The sequence below is a fragment of the Akebia trifoliata genome, chromosome 15 (genome assembly GCF_017979445.1).
Source record: "Akebia trifoliata isolate Shusen 1 chromosome 15, ASM1797944v1, whole genome shotgun sequence".
Lineage (NCBI taxonomy): Eukaryota > Viridiplantae > Streptophyta > Magnoliopsida > Ranunculales > Lardizabalaceae > Akebia > Akebia trifoliata.
The window spans coordinates 20,745,278-20,770,692 of record NC_141389.1 but is presented as its reverse complement, the minus strand read 5'-3'; the positions used below and the strand labels follow the sequence as shown (position 1 = coordinate 20,770,692).

Genomic DNA, 25,415 nt, shown 5'->3' with positions numbered 1-25,415 from the left:
CAACCATTTGCCCAACATGTTTTGTCCTACATGGGTTAGAAGTTTTGGAATGGGCTGATTTTTGGTGAGGATGATCTCTACGGTTAGAAGATCATCCTCACCAAAAATCAGCCATTCCAAAACTTCTAACCCCATGTTTACAACTTGAAAAATCGTGGACCGTCCATTTTTGTAAATCATTTGTGATAGGGTTAGAAGTTTTGGAATGGGCTGATTTTTGGTGAGGATGATCTCTATGGTGGTGAGGCTGATCTCCTCATCATAGAGATCATCCTCACCAAAAATTAGCCTATTCCAAAACTTTTAACCCATGTAGGACAAAACATGTTGGGCAAATGGTTAGGTGTCGAATAGGACCCGATATATATATATAATAAATTTATATTAAAATTATAAAAATAATTTTTTTAATTTAAATAAATTTATAAATTTTATAATTCTATCAAAATTTCAGCAACATCTCATCTTAAAAATGGACATATAAAATTTTTCTGATTAAAAAATACATACATAATATACAATCTAACATCTATGCAACATCCCATACACATTAACATTAAAAAAAACACATAATAAGTATATCAACATGTTTTTAAAAAAAATGTTACTACTAACACTATAATAAAAAATAACCAGAATACCTTAATAAATATATAATTACACTAAATACACTATATATATATATTATAATAAAAAGTTATAAAATTAATTATTTTACTTTAAAAAAATTTATAAATTTTATAATTCTATCAAAATTTCGGCAGCATCTCCTCTTAAAAATGGACATATGAAATTTTTTTGAAAAAAAAAAACCTGCATAATACACAATCTAATATCTATAAAACATTTCACATACAATCCAACGTTCACATAACATCCCATACAGATTAGAATTCTATACACAATCCAACATCCACATAACATCCCATATACATTCCAACATCCACATAACATCCCATACACAAATCATTATACTTCACCATCATTGAAAGAAAAATGCTACTACTAACAATATAATCAAAATCAAATTGTTGCATTATTTTCCTTCGTATGAGTAATAAATGATTATATTATTAGGCTATAAGAATAATGAGGAGAAAAATATTATGCCATAGATATTACAAGCACACCACATTTTATCAAATAAAAAATGTTACAATGTTAAACAAAAAGAGAAATATAATTTTCATTAAGAACAAATTCAAAATAGATCAAAACTCTTAAAATCTATGATAAAGTGTATAATACATTAGTTATTCCAGTCCTTATTCTCTCCATTATAATATGAGATTGACGATCTACAAGCTCATCATTATTATCATGTTTAGGTGCACCACATTCTTCTTCTACAATATATTCTTCCTTGAAACATAAGAATTCTTCATCAGCAATTGCAACCTTCCTTATGAAATTATGAAGTGTCATCCAAGCCAATGTAATATCTCATTGTATTTCGAATTTGTAACATAGCATTTGCTTCAAAATTGACCATTTTTCCTTCAAAACTCCAAAACATCATTCGATGACATTCTTAAGTGAAGAATGCATATAATTAAACAATTTTTTATCTGTTCTTGGCCTCGACTCTCTTCTAAAATCTTATAAATGATGTATTATACCTTGATAAGGTGCAAGATAACATTCCATCAATAGATATCCAGAGTCGATATTTGCCTTAAAAAAAGAAAACAACCTATTAAGAACGAGAATGTGGAAATTACATTTTAATATTATATTTTTTCTTAACTTTAAAATAATTAACTTAGAGGAGGATGTGGAAATTGTAACTATGACTTCATAATAGTGTCGAGGAACACACAATAATTATTAGTAGATCCCTCCCATCCAACTATGACATGTGTAAATATCATATAAAAAGTACAAATAATCATAATATTTTGTGTTATACCTTTGTGTCATCGAAATCTATTATGATGAACAAACAAGATATGTGCACTAATATATGTCTCATCGATCGCCCCAACACAGTCCTTATATTTATATATTTCAAATATAAATAATTATACTTGATATTATTAGAAATAATGGTAAATAAAGAAAAATCATGGAGAAAATACCTTGAAATATGACCAATATTTTACATTGGTTCGTATATACATCGAGACTTCGTTGAGATTATGAGGAACGATTAAAAACTTTAAAATTTCAATTAAGTCTCTTAGAACTACATGAAAATATTTGTTAATGATATCCAATGAATGCCTAAAATTGACCCTCAGTACCCTATATCTTTTATTGTGATCCACACTATAAACAAGCATTGCAACTTATTTTTGAATCGAGATCTTCTTTTCGTCTTTTAACAGACCTCTCTCTTTTAATATGTCACAAATTTAGGAAAATATGTCATTTTATCCTAAATAAATCATTACATGTGTTACCCTATCCATCAATGATGTCACGCACATAATCTGCTCCAATATAAATATAATTCATATGTGACTCCCTATAGATAAAGGTGTCAGCGTATTGTTGTATTGCAACAATAGCCCCTGTTACCAAAATATTTATTGATAGATCATCATCTATAGTATTCACGTCATGAACTCCATCGTTACTGGACATATCATCGTGCATGAAAATATTATCATTTAAATCCATAAGTCTATATAAATACACAATTACAAATTATATAAATCCAAACCATAACACTCAAATAGCATAAATAACACAATATATATGTTTAACATTCACCGTATAACAGGCATATTACTTAATCCACATAAAGCATAAAAAAATAAACATGCATTGTCAATAACATACTACCATAGGGTGGGATATAGTCATAACCATCAATGAAAAATGACAATTAACATACACATCAAAAATCACACAAATACTACTTAGAATGATTAACTCGAGCATCCTCCATCTCGTCATCCAATCACCCAATACAGAGTTCATCGATTCGCAACATGCATCAAATTTGCATATACTCCTTCTTCATACTAAATAATTTTAATGCAAATCGATAACAATCACTATTAAGGATGATTTATGTTGTTGCATCCAACAAATCAATATACTCTCTAATGCTACCAAGTTGTGTAGGTAGTGTGCACTACTCACGCTCGTTTTCAATGAAATTACTTCAATCAAACGATCAATTTTTTTTTTATCATTTAGAATGGGATTGAAAATCTAGGTTACCTCCAGATCTCCTATGTGATGGTACAATAAATGTAGGGATACCATCAACATCAACATCAATATCAGGATAAATATCAACAGGTAACTAGGGACCCACGCCACTATATGCTCATAGTTTAATTCATCTAGCCCACATAACTTTATTTTTATCCTAGTAATTCTTATGTTACTTCTTAGTGTAACTAAGCCCTGTCCTTATCTAGAATTACTTTATAAGAGATGAATACCTCGATACATTCAATGATGTGCCAAGTCTTTTTCCCTTCTTAACCAATTTCACACAAATATCAACTCAAATCTTATGAAGATAGGGTGTCCATCTTGCAAAATTAATTTTTGATTTTGTTTCTTGTGGCTCAGTTACTTTTTGTCTCGACATTTGACAACTTAAATATTCATTTTAAAAGAAGTAATGGATAAGGAATAATCAATAAATTAATAAAACAAAGAACTATATAAATTTACATTTATTTATGTAAATTCTGTATGTGAAGTGAGTTTAAACAAATAAAACTCACCTCATTAATTGATAGAATATCCAATACACAATAATGTCATAAGATAAAACAAAGTTAAAACAGTAATCTTGACTAATTTCAATCATTAATTGATTGACACATTGACTATGGACATTGACTATGGATTATCCCATAACTTTATATATGTGAAGCTTACCCCTTTTTCATATTTCGCTTGTATTATACACTTGAACTTTATTATAAATTAAATACATGATTATGATTATATATAATCATAAAGGTGCAATGCCTATTTATAAAGAAAAATTAAACTAATGGTTTCTAATCATTTAATTGAAGAAACACAAACAAAATATCTAAATCTAATGAATAGAAATCATAATTAAAATTGATAAATTCTAACAACTATACATAATTGAATTGAAAAGTGATCTGCCCAGATAAACAAGATCAAAACCAAATAAATTCAAAGGATTTTAGTAAAGAAATAGCTTAAAACTAGTGGATACAATGAAAAGAAGAAAAATTAACCTAACTTGTTAACCAATACAAAGCAAAAAATGGCTACAAAATCTGATACATAGAAGATGTTACAAATGAAAATGGTGTAAGTAGAACACAATTGTGGATATTAGGAGAAAATGTGATTAACTGTTACATGTAAAATTAGTACCAACAAAGGAGATGGCTAACATAAATAGTCCCCATGAACTCCAAGTTAGATTATGAGAAATCATATCCAATACAAAAGATGACATGGATGAACTAATTCAGAAAAGTCCTAACAAAAAGAAGATATTCATAGGAAGAAACTTATATGAAAACATAAGAAGAAAGGTAGATAACATGATAAGGTAACACAAAATATTGCTTTAGAAAAAGAAATTATATGAACAATATACTAACTACAGTTAATTCATCAAAAATAAATGGACTTTCATCAAGTGGGCTCATTTCTTTTGCAAATGTACGAATATATGTTATAGTTGAAACTCATGGTGACAATATGCATTTTTATTTTTTTTGACTGATTATTCCACTGCCTTAATGTAATATTATCACACTTTTATCTTATTAATTTGACAAACAATTGTATACAAATTCTGATATTATTTATTAGTTCAATATTTTCCCTTTTCAGATTTTCCCAGCTTATTGTCTAAATTGTGAAGTGATCTCATATTCTATGCCATTATCTAATCTAGCAATTAAAAAAATATTCATTATGTCCAATGTTACAGTTACAAAAATGAACAGGAAATAAAAAAAACCCACAACTACAGAGTACAGACTATAAAGTATTACTATGAATGGGAAAAATTAATAGGTAATAATAGATGAGAAACATGAGAAATGGACTAAACAAGCTGCAATAGATACCTAAGGCATGTTGAAATCGCCTCGACCCTTCTTCACTAAATAGTGGACAAGGGTCCGATTTATTAAATGGGAGAACTTTTGAAAAATGGGAGTCGCCACCTAATTTAGGTCTAGGAACCATAAATAACTCCAAATGGATATGGATCGATCCACGGATCAAAGAGATAGGTAAGGGGTCAGATTAAAGGTTTCGGAAGGTGTTAAGCACCGAACCCACCCGATCAAGATGATCGGTCTCTACTACAATCCAAGATCATCCTACGGTCAACATACAGAGACTACGGTCAAGGTCACAGTCCAATCATCATCATCAATTTATGTTGGGTTTGCCAAACAAGTCCTATGGCTAAAAATTGTCCCAACTATTACACGATCATCCTTTGAATTCTATAAAATATGGGAGAGTTTGAAAAAGTCCTGATTAGCTCCGTGATTTAAGATCAATTAAGAAATTCCACCTGCAAGTATTCCTTAAATTGTCCAAAATAGAAAATCGTGAGAATATTCTGAATAGGAAGCTTACAAATAGAAACCTGTCAAATTGGGACTTATAATATTTCCAAATTAGGAACATAAAATTTCTTAAATCCGAATTCAAGAGATATATGCAGAATTTCCAAATTAGAAATTTCTTAAAAAATGGAATATTCCCAAAATAGAAAATTTTCAAAGATCATAATTTTGAATTAGAAACTTCTAAATTCATAAACTTTCTAAATACAAAATTGCAAAATCATCTAAATTAGAAATTGGTGAGATATGAAATTCCTAAAATAGGAATTTATAGATATATTCCTTCCTTAAATAGACAATTATGCAATTTCTATATCAGAAAATTCCAAATATGAATTTTTCCAATAGGATTACGAGTAGGAGTTTCCAAATCAGGGAATTATGAATTTATGATGAATCCTCAAATTGGAAATTAACAAAATAATAATAAAGAATTTCATATTCAACCAATCTTCGAAATAATCAAACAAACATGCATTCATGATTTTCGATCTTCCCAAAATGGTTATCATTCAATAACATACGTAGTTATCAATTCAAGGATTATGTTGATCATATGGAAAAACCTTAACATAATACAAAGACTCGAACATCATCATAGATCATGCACATCCAACTCGATCATAATAATCGTGATAAAAAAAACCTATAATCCTACAAACATGCAAAAAATAAAAAAAAATAAAAACAATAAAAATAAAAATAAAAATACTTAGAAATCTACATAAAAACTAATGAATAAAAGTTTCCCCTAACCTATCGACATGCAAAACAAACCCATCAATACCTAAAAAAAACAAATAAAACACAAAAATTATGCATGAAATAAAGATAAAAAAAATCAAACATTCTCCCAACCCAATCCATATGCAAAGCAAATATGAAGAAGCCTCTAATCCTATCAAGGAAAAAAAATAACAAAATAAAAAAAATGCCTAGAAACCTACATAAAAAATCAAGAATCGAAAAATTTTCCTAACTTATTGGCATGCATGGGTGAATGAGAAAAAAAAAAAAAAAAAGAAATCCATATTAACAAAACATTTTCCTAATTCTATTGTCATGTAAAAAAGAAATCAAACAAAACATAAACCCCATGCATCTCTATTTATTGTAGACTATCCAAAACGCCGTGTAGTATAAAGAAATTCCCCCCCCCCCCCAAGAACAAAACAAATTTCATGACGATTACGGCTTCGACATTGACATGCGCCTTTAACGTGATAAAATCATACGAAAACAGTGACTTAAGCGACAATATACCACAAAGGACGCCAAGAAAACTAAACAAAAAAAAACGACTTACTCACTGATTCGAGAATGTCGGATTGATTCCTTCAGATAAGATTCTATGGCTTGTGTGCACTGTGGATGTTGCAATGATGACGTTGGAGATGGCGAATGTAATAGATGGCGCTGTTGAAGATGTGGAGAAGGAAGCTGAGGAAGCAATGGGGCACTCAGGTTCAGCCAAAAATGTGGCTGTATTGGGGTGTGGTACTATGCAGAAAGGGGAACAGGGACGTGGTTATGCTGTTGGGGAAGTTGTCGAAGATGAACCGAAGACAGAGAGAATGCTAGAGAGGTGTAGAGGGCGTGATAAAAAAGGTTGGGAGTGCTGTTGGAGGTGTTGGATTTCAGAGCAACAAGTTGGGCTGATGTTGTGGCTGCTATGGAGAGGAACAGAGGCGTTGTAGTGGGTGTAATGGAGGAGGTGAAAACAGGAGAAACGTTGTTGGAAAAAAATGTGGGGCAGCAGTAGAATGTTGCAGTGATGATGGGGGTAGCAGGGCGAAGTGATTGTTGCTGGTTTGGTGGAGATGAAGAGAGGAGGTTGCCGACTGTAATGAGTGCTATGGAGAACGTGAGACAGAGACTGAGATGATGGTTGTGTTGCAGCAATGGAAAGGAGAACAGCAGACTTCACCACCGACTAAAATTCATCCATACCTGCTGGAGCAATGGACGTGAAGAGCAAGGAGAGAGAGAGAGAGCCAAGAGAGAGGTCTCTTTCAGTCCAATGGAGAAGACAATGAGATTATTTCACCTCTTTTCCAATAGAGCACAGCCGTCCCTCTAAAGAGAAAACGTTCTCTTTTTTATAGAAATTCACCTTTTATTTTTCGTTTTTCACTTCTTTCTAATTTTTTCTTCTTTCTTTTTTTCTCTTTACGCGTCCTTCCTTTGGGAGAATGATGGTGGGGTGATCCCCCGCTACTCATAGCATGATAACCTGTGTTGTGATTGGTCGATTCTAACCTTGATTAAAATTTGTTTTAAATTGTATTGGTTTAATGGTTAAATTTTCGATTTGATTTTGATTATTTAATTTTGAATTGGATTTTAAATTTTTAATCTTAAGTTTTAATTTCAAATTAAAGGTTAATTGTTTAATTTTAAGTTTTAATTTCAAATTAGAGGTTAATTTTTTAATTTTAAGTTTTAATTATTTGATTTTGAATTAGATGTTAAATTTTGATTGTTTAGCTTTGAATTGAATTTTAATTGTTTAAATTTGAATTAGATTTAAAATTTTTATTTTGAATTAAATTTTATTTGTTTAATTTTAAGTTTTAATTATTTAATTTTGAATTAGATGTTTAATTGTTAAATTTTTTATCTGATTTTAATTTTTATTATATTTTCCTAAGGATCGAGATTTCTAAGTTAAGTTCGGAGGTCGAGGGGTATTTTCGTCATTTTATCAATTTTTGTGGATTTTTGCGGATTTTTACGAATTCTGGCGTGAGGTTTCTTTTAGTCTCAACGTGATTATTTCTATGTTTCAAAGTCGTATTTTCTTAGCGTGGCGAGATCTCTAGGTTATCGAACTGTGTGGCGAGCCTACGCGTACGTGCTTGCTAAATCGGGTGTGACGTATGGCGATCCTAAGCATGCGTAAATTTCTATGTCGAGTCGTAACGAGTAGGGGAGGTGAAAATAGTGGAAATAGAGGGAATCAGGGACAGTACTCACAAGCCTTCGAGTTCTTTACGATCATCATTAGGAATTCACGGTAACCGGGTGACGAATTGTCGAATTAGGCAGATGCAAAAATGGGGTGTCTACACATGTGCAGTGATAATGCTGGGTAAGTTTTGAAGAACTATTTTTCTCTCAATCAACTTCATTCCAAGAGATTACATTGTAATCGATTTCAATAAAAAAAGAATCCAAAACCAAGGTTGATACTTATTAACATAACACAATATCCAAAAATATCATAATTAAAATTGATAAATTCTAACAATCATAAATAACTAAATTGAAGAGTGATCTGCCCAAATAAATAATATTAAAATCAAATAAATTCGAAGGCTTTTAGTAAGAACCCCAAATAAGAAAATTATAACTGTACATTGAAGATTGCTCATAGAAAAAAAAAACCCAAATAAGAAAGTCTGGGTTTAATGAGATGGAACCTTGAGATTGAAAACGATTCTGAGTGTTGGTTCTTATTGATTTCTCAATTAACTACATTCCAAGATATTACATTGTAATCGATTCCAATAAAAATGAATCCAAAACTAAGGTGGATACCCATTAACATAACACATATATCCCAAAAAAATCAGAAAAAAAATCCCATAAAATATAATCAATGGAAAACAACCAAAAACCAACATCAAAATTCTTAAATCACTAGAACAGAACTTAAATTAGAGAAAAAAAAAACTTTTGAAACTTGAAAGTGATGTGAAATAAACTCACCTTGTTTGATTTGAGGAATCTTAACGGCACAAATAATGCTTCAAAAGCCTGTAGAGAGTGGGAAAGAGGTTGTCTGAGTAAGAGATTAGCTTGAGAGAGATGGAAGAGAAGATATTATCTCTTGCACCCGAGTCTTCGATTGAAATAGAGGAAGAAGAGTTGACGATGATTTTGGGGAAGAAGAAAAGGCTACAAAGAGGAGTTGGCTGAGTTGATGAGTAATTTTGGGGAAGAAGAAGAGACTACAGAAAGGAGTTGGGAGCTGCAACGAGAGTGATGCCGTCTGCGCTAAAAAATGGATAAAACGAAAGTGTTTTAGGTTTGTATTTTCGTTGGAAAATCTAATAAAAAGGGAGGGTATTTTGATAATTTTACCTTAACAGTTTTCGTTAATTAGCTTTGCGCAAAAACCAAATAGAAAATCTCTCTTTAGATGATTTTAATTAAGAACTGCTTTTAAGCTTTTTATGCAATTTGTGGGAGCCAAAAAAAACCCAAACAAACATAGTTCATCAGACTTTTTTTGGCTTAAAAGCTAAAAAGGCATAAAAAGCCATCTTCTGAAGCTCAAACAAACAGCCCTTGAATCTCCTACAAAGGGTGCCACATTTTATTCTAGAGATAGTCTAATGTGACTAATTGAGTAAGATTTCAAATCTTACTAAGGGTCGTGAGCTCACATATTGGGATCCAAAAACATGATTTGATGCCAACGGCTTGTAAAGGACAAAACTCTAAGAAGTTTGAAAAAATAAATTATTTTTGGCATTGAATCTGAATTTTAGGTTTTAAGAGTTCAGTAGCCATCTATTTTCAGCACCTTTCATCAAGCTCAAAAAATATTTTTATAATTTTATGTTTTTTGAATATGAGTTTTTTACATGAAATCTAAAAGGTTATTGTATTGGATTGTCAATATAGTAATCCATGTGGGCATAACATCCCTTAGTATGATTTGAAATCTTACAAAGTAGTAGAGAAGCATTTTTTACATTCTATAAAAGCATGAAAGCATAGTGTGAAAAAGATAATGTTATGTGTTTTAAGAAGTGTTTTTATCTTACAATCTTCTCAAATAAATCTCACACCGTGAAATATCTTTATAGCGGGTGTAAAACTGTGTTTTATATATAGACTAGCAGATACCCGTGCCTACGACACATGTGTGACATGGGCACGTGTTCCTTATACGTTGAAGCAATATCTCTCTGTTAAAAAAAACAGATGATCACATCAGCAACCCACAAAATCTAACAGTTGGATTTTATAATTGGGATATGAATTATTATCATAAAATATCGATCGAAAACCTATTCATCATAAAACATGACATAAAATGTTATTTGATAATAATTATTTTTAATTTAATATTTTTTTAGTTTTAATGGTTCTTAATTTTATGTAAATATCATTATAAAATATTATAAATTAATTAAATATTATAATTTCATTAACCAGACCAGACGTCAAATGAGTCTGACTTTGAAGCAGTCAGCCCGCCTCACATTTATGAAGGAACCACTTTTAAAAATCATGACACGTGTCCTTTACTATCTTTTGAATTTTTATCTATACCCCTCTACTTTCTTGATGAATTGTTTAAGGACTTCTTTAATTTCATCGGTGAAATTCCCCTTCTAACCTCTCTTGACTCTCATCTTCCATAGATGATATATAAAATTACCTAATTGCCCATATTGAAATTGTTACTAAAATACCCAAGATTTATAAATCACCATTTTAGCAAATTGGCTTGATAGTTTAATTGGTTCCATCGTTTTCAAATTGGCTTGATTCAAAGAGAATTGCAATTAACATCTCAATTTTTTACTTATTACACTCTAATTTCTTAAATTATTTATCATACCTTAATTAAAGACAATTTCTCAAGAAAATAAGCAATTGATATTAGAGAATAATCAATAACCAATGAATCGGATGATTCTTGATACATAACATTAAATTGGTTTTGATTATTCTCCAATACCGATTACTCATTTTCTTGAGAAATTATCTTTAATTAAGGTATAATAAATAATTAAAGAAATTAGAGTGTAATAAGTAAAAATTGAGATGTTAATTGCAACTTTCTTTGAATCAAAGCCAATTTGTTAACGACAGAACCAACTAAATTATCAAAGCCAATTTGCTAAAATGTTGAAAATAGTGATTTGTAAATAATGGCAATTAGGTAATTTTATACATCTTCTATTAAAAAAGAGAGGTTAAAAGGGAAATTTCACAGTTGAAAATAAAAAAATAAAAAAATAAAAAAAAAAAAGACGTGGAGGGGCATAAATAAAAATGCAAAAGATACTGAAGAACGAACACCTGTCATGATTTTATAGCGGACTGGCCGCTTCAAAGATTTGAAACCATGGGTGGGACCCACCAATTGTTAATCCTGACCTTGTTCGCGTTTTCTTTACCGCGTTCTAGTCCTGGACCTGGAGTCTCTCTTTCTTCTTTCTTTATATAAAAGTGAAATCGGGTCAATACGGAATTCATTATTGAAACGTCCGCCATACGTATTGGACACCACTAACACACGTTCTTTCATTTCCTCTCGATTTCTCTATTAAAATTTTGGAGAATCGAATCTCACATAAGGAGTTTTTGGTTATCTCTTTGGGGAAACTCGCGTTTCAGCAAAATTCAATTTTGCTTCCGTAGCAAAATCTTTTAGGTTTTTTTTTTTTTTTCAAATGGCTTCGGATGATCAGAAGCAAGGTGGTGGTTTTTTCTCTTCGATTGCTTCTAGCTTGTCGAATTTTGGGACCGCGATGCACAAATCTGTTAATGGGTACGTAAATACGTTAAGATTTGATCTTTTTTTTTTTTTTTTTTTGTCTCCATGACTTGATTTCTTTTGCTGTAGATTTGAAATCTTTAGTATTATTTTTCGAATTTGTAGGGAAACCCTGATTTTCTATCTGTTTTGGTTAATTTTATTATTTCAACAGAAGATTATTTTTCGTTTGTTAGAGAAATCATGCATTTTATCTTTATTTTTATTTTTATTTTATAGATATAGATTCATGTTTTGTATCATTAAATTCAACTAATCTTGTAACTCCAGAAAATTGTTCTACACTTTTAATTAGTTTTAGAAGTAAAAATCTTGTAAATGGGATATTTATCCTAGTTTGAAATATTGTGAATTAGGTTGAATTATGATAAGTAAGGTTTAAAATCTCTTCTCAAAGCAATGTTTTCGATCAGGAGAAAAATCGATACTTTTTTGACCGATACAATTTGATACATTCCTCAACGTTTTGGATTTAATGTTTCATATCGATCTTAGCCAATACCGATATGTATCGGTTGATATATTTACCATTGGCTAATTAATAGTAGCTTGTGGTGTCATGACGGTTAAATCTTTTTTTTCTGTAAGGTTTGCATGTAGTGCGGAACATCCAAATATTCTATGATCCAAATGATGAACACACAAAACAATATGCAAAAGAGAAAGAACAATAAACAATATTCAATCATTCAAGAGATATGATTTACATGGTTTGGCAATATTGCCTACATCCACGGGTGTCGATAATGGTTTCTTTTGATGAAGAGTCACAAAAATATAATACAATTTTAAGGTTTTCTAGATGAGAAATATATATAGCGCCTAGGGTTTCCAATGCATTTTCTACTACCAAAAATACACCCGTCAGTTGTATGGACGCCAAAATGTTTCCCTTCGGGGACCTGCTTACCCTTGAACCCCCAGCCCTTGTAAATGTTCCCTGGTCCAACATACCTTCAAAGATATAATCCAAAGTTAGGGACATAAACAATAGTGCAGTGTGGCATCCTAATTTCTGTCTTACATGGCTAGGACCTACTTGAAACATGACGATTGAGAATCTTTTCCTGTTATTTCAAGAATCATTATGTTACTGATTCTCCTGTGACAATTTCGTACCTACAGTCTTTTTCCTTTTAGCATCAGGATTCTAAAGACTTTTATTGGGACCAAACCGGCCTATTTAGGATCTCATGTTTTAATGAGGATACATGAATCTACAGTTACATTTGTGATATTTAAGCTATGTACCAATGCATCAAGATAGGTTTTTCATGTAAAGGGTTTTCTAATGTCACTAACTTCACTTTTCCAGATATGTATCAGATGTGGGATATTGCAATAACTAATTGCTTCATGTGCAATAGTAATATACAGATTGTTTTATTAGTCTATGTTTATGGAGCAACACCAATAATCTAACAGATTATTTTTAGCTCATTCTATACTTGTAAATAATGTCTTGATCGTCAATGTTCTGAGCGTGTTAACTTTGCATGGGTATGAATTTAGATGTCACATATTTGATTGATTTTCTGCACATTGCCACTGACCCCTTACATTATCATTGAATATTTATGCTCATTTCTTGGGATATGTCACCTATTACAGTGCAGGAATTCTAATATTGTTCCAGCTAAGGATAAAAACTAATTTCTCTAGCCTGTTAATATTTTTCATGGTTCATAGTACCATCAGACCATATTTGTTTCATGTTCTGTACAACCTGATCAATAATAACCCATGAGTTATGTTCTTTATATTTCCAGGTTGCTTGGTTATGAAGGGCTGGAAGTTGTAAATCCAGACGGAGGCACAGATGATGCAGAAGCAGAAGCACTTAGAGGAAGATGGAAGCAGGAGGTACTCTGTTTTCTTTCTCTTTTGGATGTCATTTTTCCAATCCTTCTCTTCCCATCCAGATTTTTTTTCATCACATTCAATTATTTTTTTGGGCTTTTTGTATTGTTAGGAGGCTTATATATAACACAACAGTGACTCCCACTCTAGCTACAGTTTTGTGGGGTATAAACATCCCACTCAGCTTCTATGGAGTGGAGTCCACATTACCCCACTTTACTATCTTTCTCCCCCTCCCCCCCTCTTCAATAATATCCCTTCTATTTTACTATCTTTCCATTTTACCACTCAGCTACAATGGAGTGAGAAGTAATGGAAATTTTAAAATAAATAAAGATATTAAAAGTAGAATGCATTGGCGTATCTGCGGGCCATTTTGAAATCAATCATCAAAAGCCTCAACCTTCCCTGGAGCTTTTAAGCGTTCCAGGTGGATAAATATTGGACATATTTCCCTATTGAGATATATAATTAGCAAGCTAATAAAATATTTTATAGTTAAAAGTCGTATCTTCTGTGAAAACAAAGTAGCAATGCCCTCACTAACTCTTATTAGTTTCAGCTTATAATTGCATATCTGCTATGTTGGAAAAAAGAATTATATAAAAAAAATTGTGTTATAATTTCTACAATTAACTTTCTCTGTAGTTACACGCAGACCAATCTTTTTTTCATGTGTGATTGTTAAAGTGAAAAGGTGCATATATATGCATATTTTCCATTTATAGTTTTATATGTTTCATCGCTTTCTTATTTTCTTGCAGGAACGAGACAGTCAATGGAAGATAATGCAGAAGTATATCGGCTCTGATATCACATCATTGGTGACACTTCCAGTCCTCATTTGTGAACCAATGACCAATCTTCAGAAAATGGCCGAAGTATGTACTTTTTGCACATTGAACTGAATATCTGCAACGTTTTGTTATATAATATATATGGTTTTTTGCACCAAAAATAATACAAACTTATAATGCCTGTCACAGATAATGGAGTACTCCCACTTGTTAGATTTAGCAGATGAATGCGAGGATCCCTATATGCGGATGGTGTATGCTTGTAAGCTTTCTATTGTTGTTATCATTTGATTATGTATTTTTTATGTGCACTTTTTTCTAGTATAATGGGACTCATGGTTATTGGTTATAGCATCATGGGCAATATCTGTCTATTTTGCCTTGCAACGAGCCTGGAAGCCTTTCAATCCTATACTTGGTGAGACCTATGAAATGGTAAATCATGGTGGGATAAGATTCATTGCAGAGCAGGTGAGTTGATTAGGAACATGATTTTCCTTCTCTTTGTTTTCTTGTATGCTATTGGTTATAGAGTCCGACTTTGAAGCAGCCAGACCACGTTAAAATTTTGGAGGAACCCTCGTTGCAAGACACATGACTTTTTGTATTTATTTCAAATTCCTACTTTTTCATTAATATTTAAAACACCTCCTTGAAAGCACCCCGTGTAATTCAAAGGAGAGGGTTCTACCAACATTTTAAAGCGGGATGGCTGCTTTAAAGTTTTTTCCATTGGTTGTAAATATTAGCAAAATTTTCTTTTTTTACATGGAGGTTTAGACAAGTCCATAATAAATTTTGTCTCTGATGTTTGATAATCAACATATGGATGCTGCTTTCTGGTGCTTGTTTTCCCATGCAATTGGCTGACATTGATTTATTGCAATTCTTTCTTCACTGCAGGTGAGTCATCATCCCCCGATGGGTGCTGGCCATGCTGAAAATGAACACTTTTTTTATGATATCACATCCAAGATAAAGACCAAACTTTTGGGAAACTCAGTTGATATCTATCCCCTTGGAAGGTAGACCTATATAGTTGTTCACATTCAAGCCTACAGCTTATCAAAGTTCTGACTTCTTTTACGTATTTATAACACTGCAAATGATAAGTTCTGTACATTGTCTAGGAAAGGATATAGATGTTCTTTTTATGTATTCCCTCCACTTTAGTTGCTAGAGTAACATACATAGTCATTCTTCATAGTCACACCTAGAGCTTATCAAAATTCTGTCTTCTTTTTACGTATTCCTAACACTACAAATGAGAAGCTCTGTACTTTGTCTAAGAAAGGATATAGTTGTTTGTTTACGTATTCCCTTGAAACCCTTTGTAGCTTGAGTGGGAGATGGGAAGAGCACTTCAGTAAAACTCCCAATTGAAAGATCTCACGATAGACTTCGGATTAATGTGTAACAAAAAAAAGTTATTTTTTTTAATAATCAAAATAGACTTCAGATTATATTTCCTCTTATAATGTTTTGCCTACCATTCGTACCAATCGGCCTGAACCAGTCTTAGCTACCAAAAGAAAGAAAATGAAATAGTTTTTCCTATACATCTAGAAATTCATGTATCAAGGGATGTATCATTGATCTTCAGATTTTATTTGGGGCATATATATATTGTGTACATGCTTTTGAGTTAAACCCCTATTCACATAGTTGTCAAGCTTGTTTCTAGTTGCACAATCTTCCTATAGAAATCAGCTTTTTTCTATGCTTGCATGTATCTCAATTCTATGGCCTATTTTTTATGAGTGTTGCAGCAGTCAATACTTTTTGTATAGCTAAGCAAGCAAGATTTCATAATAGTTTAGGAGATTTCAAGGGCATCTTAATTTGCTTCTATATTAAGATGCGTCTGTATTTGTAATCTGTTATGCAGGACGCGTGTGACCCTTAAAAGAGACGGTGTAGTCCTAGATTTGGTGCCCCCTCCCACTAAAGCTAACAACCTTATATTTGGACGGACCTGGATTGATTCAGCGGGAGAGATGATCATGACAAACATGACTACTGGGGACAAAGTTGTGCTATGCTTTCAACCATGTGGCTGGTTCGGGTATGTCTTGTTTCTTTCTTTCGCCACGCACTGTTAGTGTGATTTGATTTCATTATCCGATGGTTATGTTTTGTACTCCTAGCGAGTGCTTCTAAATTATGACTTGATTACATTGCCTTGCATCAAATACCCATATTTGGGCAGAGAATCGAAAGATGAAAGATTAGTTAAGCTGTTGTCTTCGATTTTGGTATCAATGAGAAGTTATTCTGACTGCTTTTTTCTCTTTCAATTGTTGCAAATTACCTTTTGCATGGTGTCTTAAGATAAGTTGTGAATGTTTGCAGGGCTGGTCGCTATGAAGTGGATGGATACGTATATAATGCTGATGAGGAACCCAAAATATTGATGACGGGAAAATGGAACAAGTCAATGAGTTATCAACCATGTGATATAGAAGGGGAGCCCCTGTCAGGCACTGAACTGAAGGAGGTTAATATTATTGACTTTCTTTTCCTTAATTATTGTTTCTTTTTCTTTAGTTATTGTTGTCTTGGTGCAGTCAAACGTATGGTTAGGATGGTAGGACATCATGTTTTCTATATTGCATACTTGAGATTTCCTTAAGTATGCTGCTTATATGTCTTGTTTCAACGTCATTATCCCAAAAATCTGGGATAAGTAAGTCTTTTATAAGGTATATTTTTACTACCTTATGTTTCCTATGGTTTTATTTCCATGATGTGTTTCTGCTAATATTAATTGCTGAAACATTTGTGTTTTATCTTTCAGTAATAGTGAGGTATGAAGTTTTATGCCATATCTTTGTTTCAATGCTATTTGCATGATTCGTATACTTCCATAATATGTTTTTTATGATAGATCCAGGCTTCAGTTGCTGATATGAACACTTCTTACATTTTTTTTTCAATTTTTTTTTGGATGGGATGTTTTATTTATATATATAAAACATGACTGGAGGGCCCAGTTTTGTGGGGGACAAACATCCAGCTAGGATAAGCATCTCATCCACTTAATTGCCTTTCCTCTTCACCCCTCTAACTTTACTATATTTCCTCTTTTGCTCCTTTAACCCACTTTATTATTTTTCATCTTTTACCCTTTAACCTCAATTTTTTTTAATAATGCCCCTCAACTTTATTTTTTCCTGCTTTTACTCCCTTAATCCCAAAGAGGATGCTCGTGCCGTAGTCTAGGATAGCAAGGATATATATTTGCATCTTCCCCTATGGTCTAGGATAGCTCACCAGGGAAAAACCTAGGATTCAATTCCTCTTCTTGAGTGGATGGCAAGAAGAAGGCAGTAGGCTAGGAAGTCCACCGCCCTATTGATCTCTTTCTATACACAAAATGATGACACCTTATCCAACGTCATCTCAAGGCTCCAAATGTCCTTTTCTTGTCTTTTCACTTGCCACGGAATGAGGGCATTGTGATTCAAGCATTGGATTTTATTCATAGAATCTGAGGCAGCTTCTATAATCTCACTCTTGAATTTCATAGCAAGCATGCCAAGCAGTAACCCTGTTTTGATGCTTGCAAATTCGTTAAATATCAATGAGCAGCCCGATGTGCATCCTGCATAAGGAACAATAGCTTCCCCACTTGAATCCCTGATAACGACCCCTTGACCTCCTAGGCTGGCTCTATAAGATCCATCCATGTTAAGCTGCCAACATGTCATTGGTGGAGGTTCCCATTTGGTAAACTTGGGGATAGAATAAGAAAATGAAACATCAATGGCTTGTGAAATATGAATCGAAAAATTTCCTACTGAAAGCGAAGTCCTCCACCTTGGGATTAGGAGAGAATTTGATCTGAACATCTTCCTCAATGTTTCTTTAAGACGGATTGATGGGGCATGAACTTGTTTTGAAATATCCTGTTACACCTTTTGATGCAGGACTATGTAGAATGCCTTTGGATGATGAATCTAAGATCATATTTAATTTAAACAAACCAAGTAAACATAAAGCATGAACTCATGCAATCATAGATAATTAAGAGAATTTAACAAGGAATCAAGACAGTTATAAGGTTGTCACAACCTATAGTAAAAGCAATTCAAATTAGCAATAGGTTCCAATGGAAGGCGAGTCTTCTTCTAGCCCAATTGATGAGGACTTACGAGTTTTTCCAGAGATGGGATGTGTTGTGAAGCCATAGCTCTTTCTTGGTGTGATTCCAAGGTAGAGTTACTTCTCTTGGTGTGATTCCAAGGTAATAATTCATTATCTTCATCTTCTCCCTTTTCTTGATCTTCTTCTCTATTCTTTTTTTCTTCTTTTCGATTTTTTTTTAATATAACTTGTTATCTAGTGTTTCAGTTAAGTACTCAATATAGGTTTCTAAGCTCAATTTCAATGCAAAAAATAATTAAAGAAGCAATGTTGCTTTGTTGAGCAGCGAATTAACTAGGTTTGGAGATGTTTTAGTCACTCCCTAGATTCAAGAGATCCGTTAAATAATACTCGAACTCTTATCGAACTCCTAAAAGAACCAAAAACCAACTCAAAACTATAATATAATAAATCTAAATAATTTAGAACTAAACCCCCCCTCTCCCAAAAAATAAAACAACAACAATAATAATAATAAAAAAAAATAAAGTGATCAAAAAATAATTCTGGACCCAAAGAAGTGAAAATCAAATAACTACAAAATTTTCATTGGAACTTCTGACTATTAGCTTGATTTGTGTTTCACATTAGAGTGAATGAATGCTTGGGAATAACATATTTACTCCACACCAAACTGGTCCAATTTTTCTTTATTTCTTGGGCAACCATACGTTCAAAAGCCGAAACAACCATGAACTCACCTGAAGCATTCAGGGTTAAACAACGGCGTCCTCATCTTCGTTGGTTTTGACTTCCTCGAGCTGCATCCAAAATTCCATTGACTCACTCGTTATGGGGAGCAAGCTCCACCTGCCATTTCTATAAAGACTTAAACCATTTCTTACATTTGCAACTTAGAACCATATCTGAACTCCTAAAGATGGTCCCACCAGGTTGCCAAGAGTCATGCCGAAATTTGGTGGTTGTTTCTTTCTTGTAATTATTTAATACATGGTAAGTATTGGTGCATATGGCGAGGGCAAGGTGAATAGCAAGTGATGCATGAGAAGTGTGCAACCGCAAGCGTGTAGGATTCTTCCTCCCCCTGTTTGGTTTGATTCCATCATGCACTAACCTTTGTAAGGTATCAATCAGCCTCTACTAAAGGAAAGATTCTCATATTGGTATTTTAGGCTTAAAAGGAAGAAAGATAAGAGTCGATCGAGAGAAAAGGAAAAGGAAAAGGAGAAGGAAAGGAAAGAGAGAAACACCACAATTGTTTAATAAAAATAAATAAAGAAAGAAAAAAAACACAACAATCTTCACATGTTTCGTCTAGCAGAAATCTGGTGAGCAACCTACAATAATGTTTTATTTGTGAAAATCAAATAGATTCTTACACACTTTTTTGTTTTGACACTCGTGAAAATCAAATTGACAGATGCGGTTGATCAGGTTCAAATTCGGGCTGATCAAGAAGACTATAGAGTGTGGGTGGGGGTTTGAGATGTTCGTTTTTCTATTAGTTGGTTTTATCACTCGTTGAGGCAAGATAATAATTGTTCTTTTTCAACCAGTCATATTGATGCAGGACAGTGAGGAGAGATAAGAAAATAGAGGGGTATTAGGGAATTTGGTTTAGGATTGGGCTAAAGATATGGTAAACCCAAAAGTAAAATATTTTTTTTCTCGCAATTACGACAAGGTTAAGAGAAAGGATAAAGGATTCAAGAATCAAGAAAATTAAGAAAAAAGAACTAAAAGAAAATTAAGAAAAATAAAAGAATAAAAAAAATAAAAATAAAAATTAGAAGAAAATAATGTTATATTGGATTTACTTCAAAATTGCCTCACACCACATCGTTAATGGGAATACCATAGCTCCAATCTCAATTTTATTCATCATTGAAGAAAATTACAGCAAGAAGCAAGTATTTATAGTATTTTCTAAACACTAAATCTACTCTCAACCATCCTACTAAAATAAGGAGATCCAATGGTTGTAAATGAAACTTAAAACAACTTAGGCTATGAAAACTTTATTCCCTTGAATTTTCAGCCTATGAAAACTCATTAAAAAATCAATATAAAGTTATTAAATTACCCCGTAACACCTATACAAACATCATAGGCTAATAAAACATCAAAATAAGTTCCAAAAAATAAAATTAAAGTCCTAAAATAGAAAACTAAATAAAAATTAAAATCTACTCTTCAATATTTAATGTCCCCATCAATTCTCCTCGACTAGGAAGATTTTGCTTTTGGAGAAATAAAATTGTAGTAATTCTCATTATCAGTTGCGTTTTGCATTACATATGGGGCACAGAGGTTCCTTTTAAGATTCTGTTATTTGTGTGAACAACTTTGGGACTAGTTACCTACCATAGATCAGTTAATTAAAAGAACTTTTCCAGGCCAAAATTTTTGTTGTCTTTGCAAAAGAAATGAGAAGATAGTTGACCAGATTCTTATGCATTGCTCTTTGGCTCAAGGGGTTTGGTCACATTTTCTAGCTCTTTTTGGAATGGTTGGGTGCTTCCCTAGGCCAATTCAGATATTATGTCACTCTTGGCTTCAATGGGTGTTTGGCTTCTTATTTTCTAATAGGGTTTTATTGTCTCTTCTTCCTTTCGCTATTTGTTGGGGGTTGCTAAAAGAAATAATAGGATTTTCGATGGCTCATTCCCTGCAATTCTTGTAATATTGTTTTTGGGGCTTCTATTTTTCTGGTGAAAAGCATTTAGAAAATTTAGGGGAGTGTTTTTTGATGATTTTTCAGGGAGGTGGGGATGGGTTTGTAATCTTGAATAATATGTTATGTGGGGTCTGGGGTTTTTTGTTATGCTTTTGTTGGGTTGGTCATCTTGGCCGCTTTCTTTTCTTTAATAAATTGATTTTGCTTATTAAAAAAGAAGTCATAATTGCATATTTAAATAATAAAAAAAAAGTCATAATTAAGGGGTTGTAGGATAGCCTTTCTATACTGATTGGATTGAGGAGCTAAAGTGTACTTGAATTATTGCCTTTATTAGGGTCTGATTATTGGGTCCATAATCAACCCTAATCTCTGGGCCTGATCCTTTTTGAGCCTTGAACTTGGGTTTTATGACAGAAATTGCTTCAAAATTTGTGCTCAGATTGTCATGTTCACAGCCCTACTTCCATGCATTTTATTATCACTCCTTGTATGTTTTTGTACCCAAAAGAGTTTACTAGGCAACAAATAAATACTCCCAAGTTTCTCTCTCTCTTACAGATTCATTGGGCTGTATTGTGTTCCCTGCTATGGGACAATTTGAATAAACACTCAACTGTAAGAATAAACTTCCATAATCCTAGAGTGGTCTAATGAAAAGCTGTCACAAAATATAACTTGTTAAAATTTCCGAGGAGGCATCTTTCTAGCAAATCCCTTACTTGAGTTGATGTGCTGAGTAGGCAGCAAATAAACACTCATAAAATGCTTTCAGATTTATTGGGCTTTCCCCTGTTCAGTAGAAGCTTACATTTGAAACAGCTAAAACGTTAGATGATGCTGTTTGATAAATATTTGCTTTTGTCACAGCTTCATCTTGATGATATCGTCATCTTTCTTTAACGTGCCAGCTTTCCATGTTTGTGTACTTATGTTCTGATGCCATGATCATCCTCTTTCCCTCACTAACAATGAACCACTAATCCACTAACCCTTGTAAAAAGTCAATCTCTCCTTGAAATACTACTAATAAACGGACGTTGTGGGTTATGCTTCCTTTTGTCTTTTGTTGGAGCCTATGGATGGAAAGAAATGGACGCATTTTGAAAAAAAGAAGATGCCTTTACAGGATTTTATTATTTCTTCATTGGCTTTGTTGTATTTTTTATTTAAGTCTTTTATGGGGTTTAGGGGCATTTTCTTTAAAGATTTTCTTGTTAGATGGGATAGGGTGTGTAATCTTGAAGTGGGGTTAGTTTTTTGTGTCGGGGGTCTCTGGGTGGTGGTAGTCCTTGTTTTTTTTTCTTTCTGCTCTATTTTGTATCCTTCAAGGTGGTCATCTCGACCTCCCTTTTTTTGTTATTAATAAATTATCTTTACCTAGAAAAATAAATAAATAAATACTACTAATATTATTATTATATAGATGATTCAAGTGGTAGAAGCTTCATATTTGGGAAAGAGACACTGCCTATTAAGTAACTAGACCAAACTCAAATCTCTAAATTTTCCTTTGCATATTATTGCCTCAAAATCTTTCTACCATCTCCATTTTGATTATGCTACTATGTAATTCTTTATGGAGGATGATGTTGGATGCTACTGTACAAATGAAGCCTTGGTTACTGTATTTTGTTCTCTCTGTTTTTTTTTCATAACCAAGGTGTATAATGTAAGCTTTTAATTGAGCTATTTAACAGAATTCATCATGAACTGTGCTCATTGGAAGCTAATTTGTCTATACTGTTGTACAGGTCTGGAGAGTTGCTGATGCTCCTGAGAATGACAAATTCCAGTACACATATTTTGCACATAAAATAAACAGTTCAGACACTGCACCTAGGAAGTTGTTGGCATCAGATTCCCGTTTGCGTCCTGATAGATATGCACTTGAGAAGGGTGATCTATCCAAAGCTGGTACTGAAAAGAGCAGGTTCGTATCTTCTCCTTTGCTTCTCTTTCCTCATTTTCATTTCTTTTAAAAACATTGGTGAGTAAGGGGCAGAAATGAAACATGGCCCTGCAAACTTTTGGTTCTGGATTGGTTTTTTATGTTGCACATGAAATATCATGAATTTGATGGTCATTTCTGGAAATTTTGATGAATATTGAACTTAATGGTACATCCTAGCATATAGCAACTAGATTTCAGAAGCTTGGTCCTTCACTGGTCATTCATCATAATGAACCATTACCATTTTCAAGTAGAGGGTCATTGTTATCTGATTCAGGACTGTGATACCCTTGGTTTTAAAATTCGGTTTTGTGTCTCATCTCGTCCAGGCCCGATACCGAGTCGTCTAGGACGAGTTTTCAGATACGTTTGAGACGTCTCGTTCAAAAAATCAAAAAATTGAACTTAAGATATTAAATCTCAGTCAAAAAAGTGACTTATGAGTTGGTCTCGTCCGGCTCTGATACCAAGTTAACTCGGGCGATACGTCTCGGTCTCGGACGAGTTTTAAAACCATGGTGATACCTAATCTATAATGATGAGACTCAGACCAAGATTAAACTAAACAAACAATGCAAACACAAATCTTACTAAGAAAACATAAAAATAAGTCTAAATATTAATCATAATCACTAAAAGGACCCTCCTAAGCGTAAGGCCAAGGTGTTAAATTTCGATTTCAGTGTCTATTTCGGTTAGTCTGGGAATGGAAATATTTTTATTAGTGTGGAAATTAATACAATTTTTGGAAATGATAGAAATATTGGAGAAATGTTCATTGACCCTATAAGAAATGATAAAATAGGCATTGAAACACCCCCATTAAGTCATCAAGATACAATAAAGAACCATATAGAGTTTGAAATTGAAGAACAACAACGTTTTGTTGCATGGAAATAAAAATGATAAGTTGCGTTAACTACATACAACTTTAATATGTTAAACATTGAAATAAAGAAATTATTAAATTGCATTCCTGTGTTATTATATTTCTTATTTTTTGAATAAGTATGAGTAAGTTGCTAATGTATCCAACTAATTAAAACATGACTATTATGTACGTGCTTATATAGGCATACTAATGCATTTAGAATACATTAAAATATAGATAAGATAACTAACTAATCATAATAATGCCTGGCCTGAATGAGGGGAGAACAAACATATAGTTCCATAAGCTATGTTAAAGAGTTTTCATTTTGGAAAAGTTTTTTATTTATTTTATTTTTATTTAATGCATCTATTACTTCTTTTTCCAGTCTAGAGGAGAGGCAAAGAGCTGAAAAGAGAAACCGAGAGGCCAACGGTAATCAGTTTACTCCAAGATGGTTTGACCTGACGGACGAAGTTGCAACTACACCTTGGGGTGACTTGGAAGTGTACCAATACAATGGTAAATATAATGAACATCGGGCTTCAGTGGATCACTCAGATGGCATTGATGAGGTTGACATCAGATCAATCGAGTTCAGCCCATGGTAGGTAGTATGGTAATTTGTCCACGTGTGCTGAGGAAATTTTCTTTGTAATTCTGCTTCCATGTTCTCATTGTTTCTCTGGTAGCAGCAAAACAATCACAAATCTTTCATATGTGTTCTGTTGAAATTAGTTGTTAATAGAATGTGTATATGGTATGGGATTTTCGTGGTTATATGCTATTCTTATTGATCCTAAGAAATATAGTTAATATTTGCAGGATCTCTTCCTATTTTCCGCTCCTCTGTTTATAATCGCAAATCTTTTCAGCTATTGAACTTTAGTATGTATGTGAGCATGGAAAATGATTTTTCTTGAAAAACGCAATTTTTAGGTGGATGATTATATATTTTTCATGTAAATCAATTTCCACTTATAATGATTTTCTATCATGGAAGGGAAATGTTTTTGTAGCCCATTATTGGGAAAATTATTTTCCCACCTAATATTATTCCTCATGATCACCTTGATCCCTCAAAAC

At 32.7% G+C, this 25,415-nt stretch overlaps 1 protein-coding gene across 1 annotated transcript; it reads left to right on the top strand.

Annotated features, from left to right (window-relative positions):
- The first annotated feature begins 11,752 nt into the window (after positions 1 to 11,752).
- Positions 11,753 to 25,156, top strand: LOC147384566 (oxysterol-binding protein-related protein 3A-like). The gene is made up of 10 exons (XM_086426950.1): positions 11,753 to 12,057; positions 13,833 to 13,926; positions 14,688 to 14,804; positions 14,910 to 14,982; positions 15,073 to 15,191; positions 15,624 to 15,745; positions 16,609 to 16,785; positions 17,073 to 17,217; positions 23,259 to 23,437; positions 24,718 to 25,156. Exons 1-10 carry the CDS (start codon positions 11,960 to 11,962, stop codon positions 24,938 to 24,940), a joined length of 1,347 nt encoding a protein of 448 aa, XP_086283076.1. The 5' UTR covers positions 11,753 to 11,959; the 3' UTR covers positions 24,941 to 25,156.
- The last annotated feature ends 259 nt before the right edge of the window (positions 25,157 to 25,415 follow it).

Bases quoted from the DNA above. Each gene is read 5' to 3' on its own strand.
- LOC147384566 (XM_086426950.1), top strand. From the start codon at position 11,960: ATGGCTTCGGATGATCAGAAGCAAGGTGGTGGTTTTTTCTCTTCGATT. The intron at 14,805-14,909 runs GTATGTACTTTT...TGCCTGTCACAG, and splicing joins ATCTTCAGAAAATGGCCGAA to ATAATGGAGTACTCCCACTT. The intron at 14,983-15,072 runs GTAAGCTTTCTA...TATTGGTTATAG, and splicing joins TATGCGGATGGTGTATGCTT to CATCATGGGCAATATCTGTC.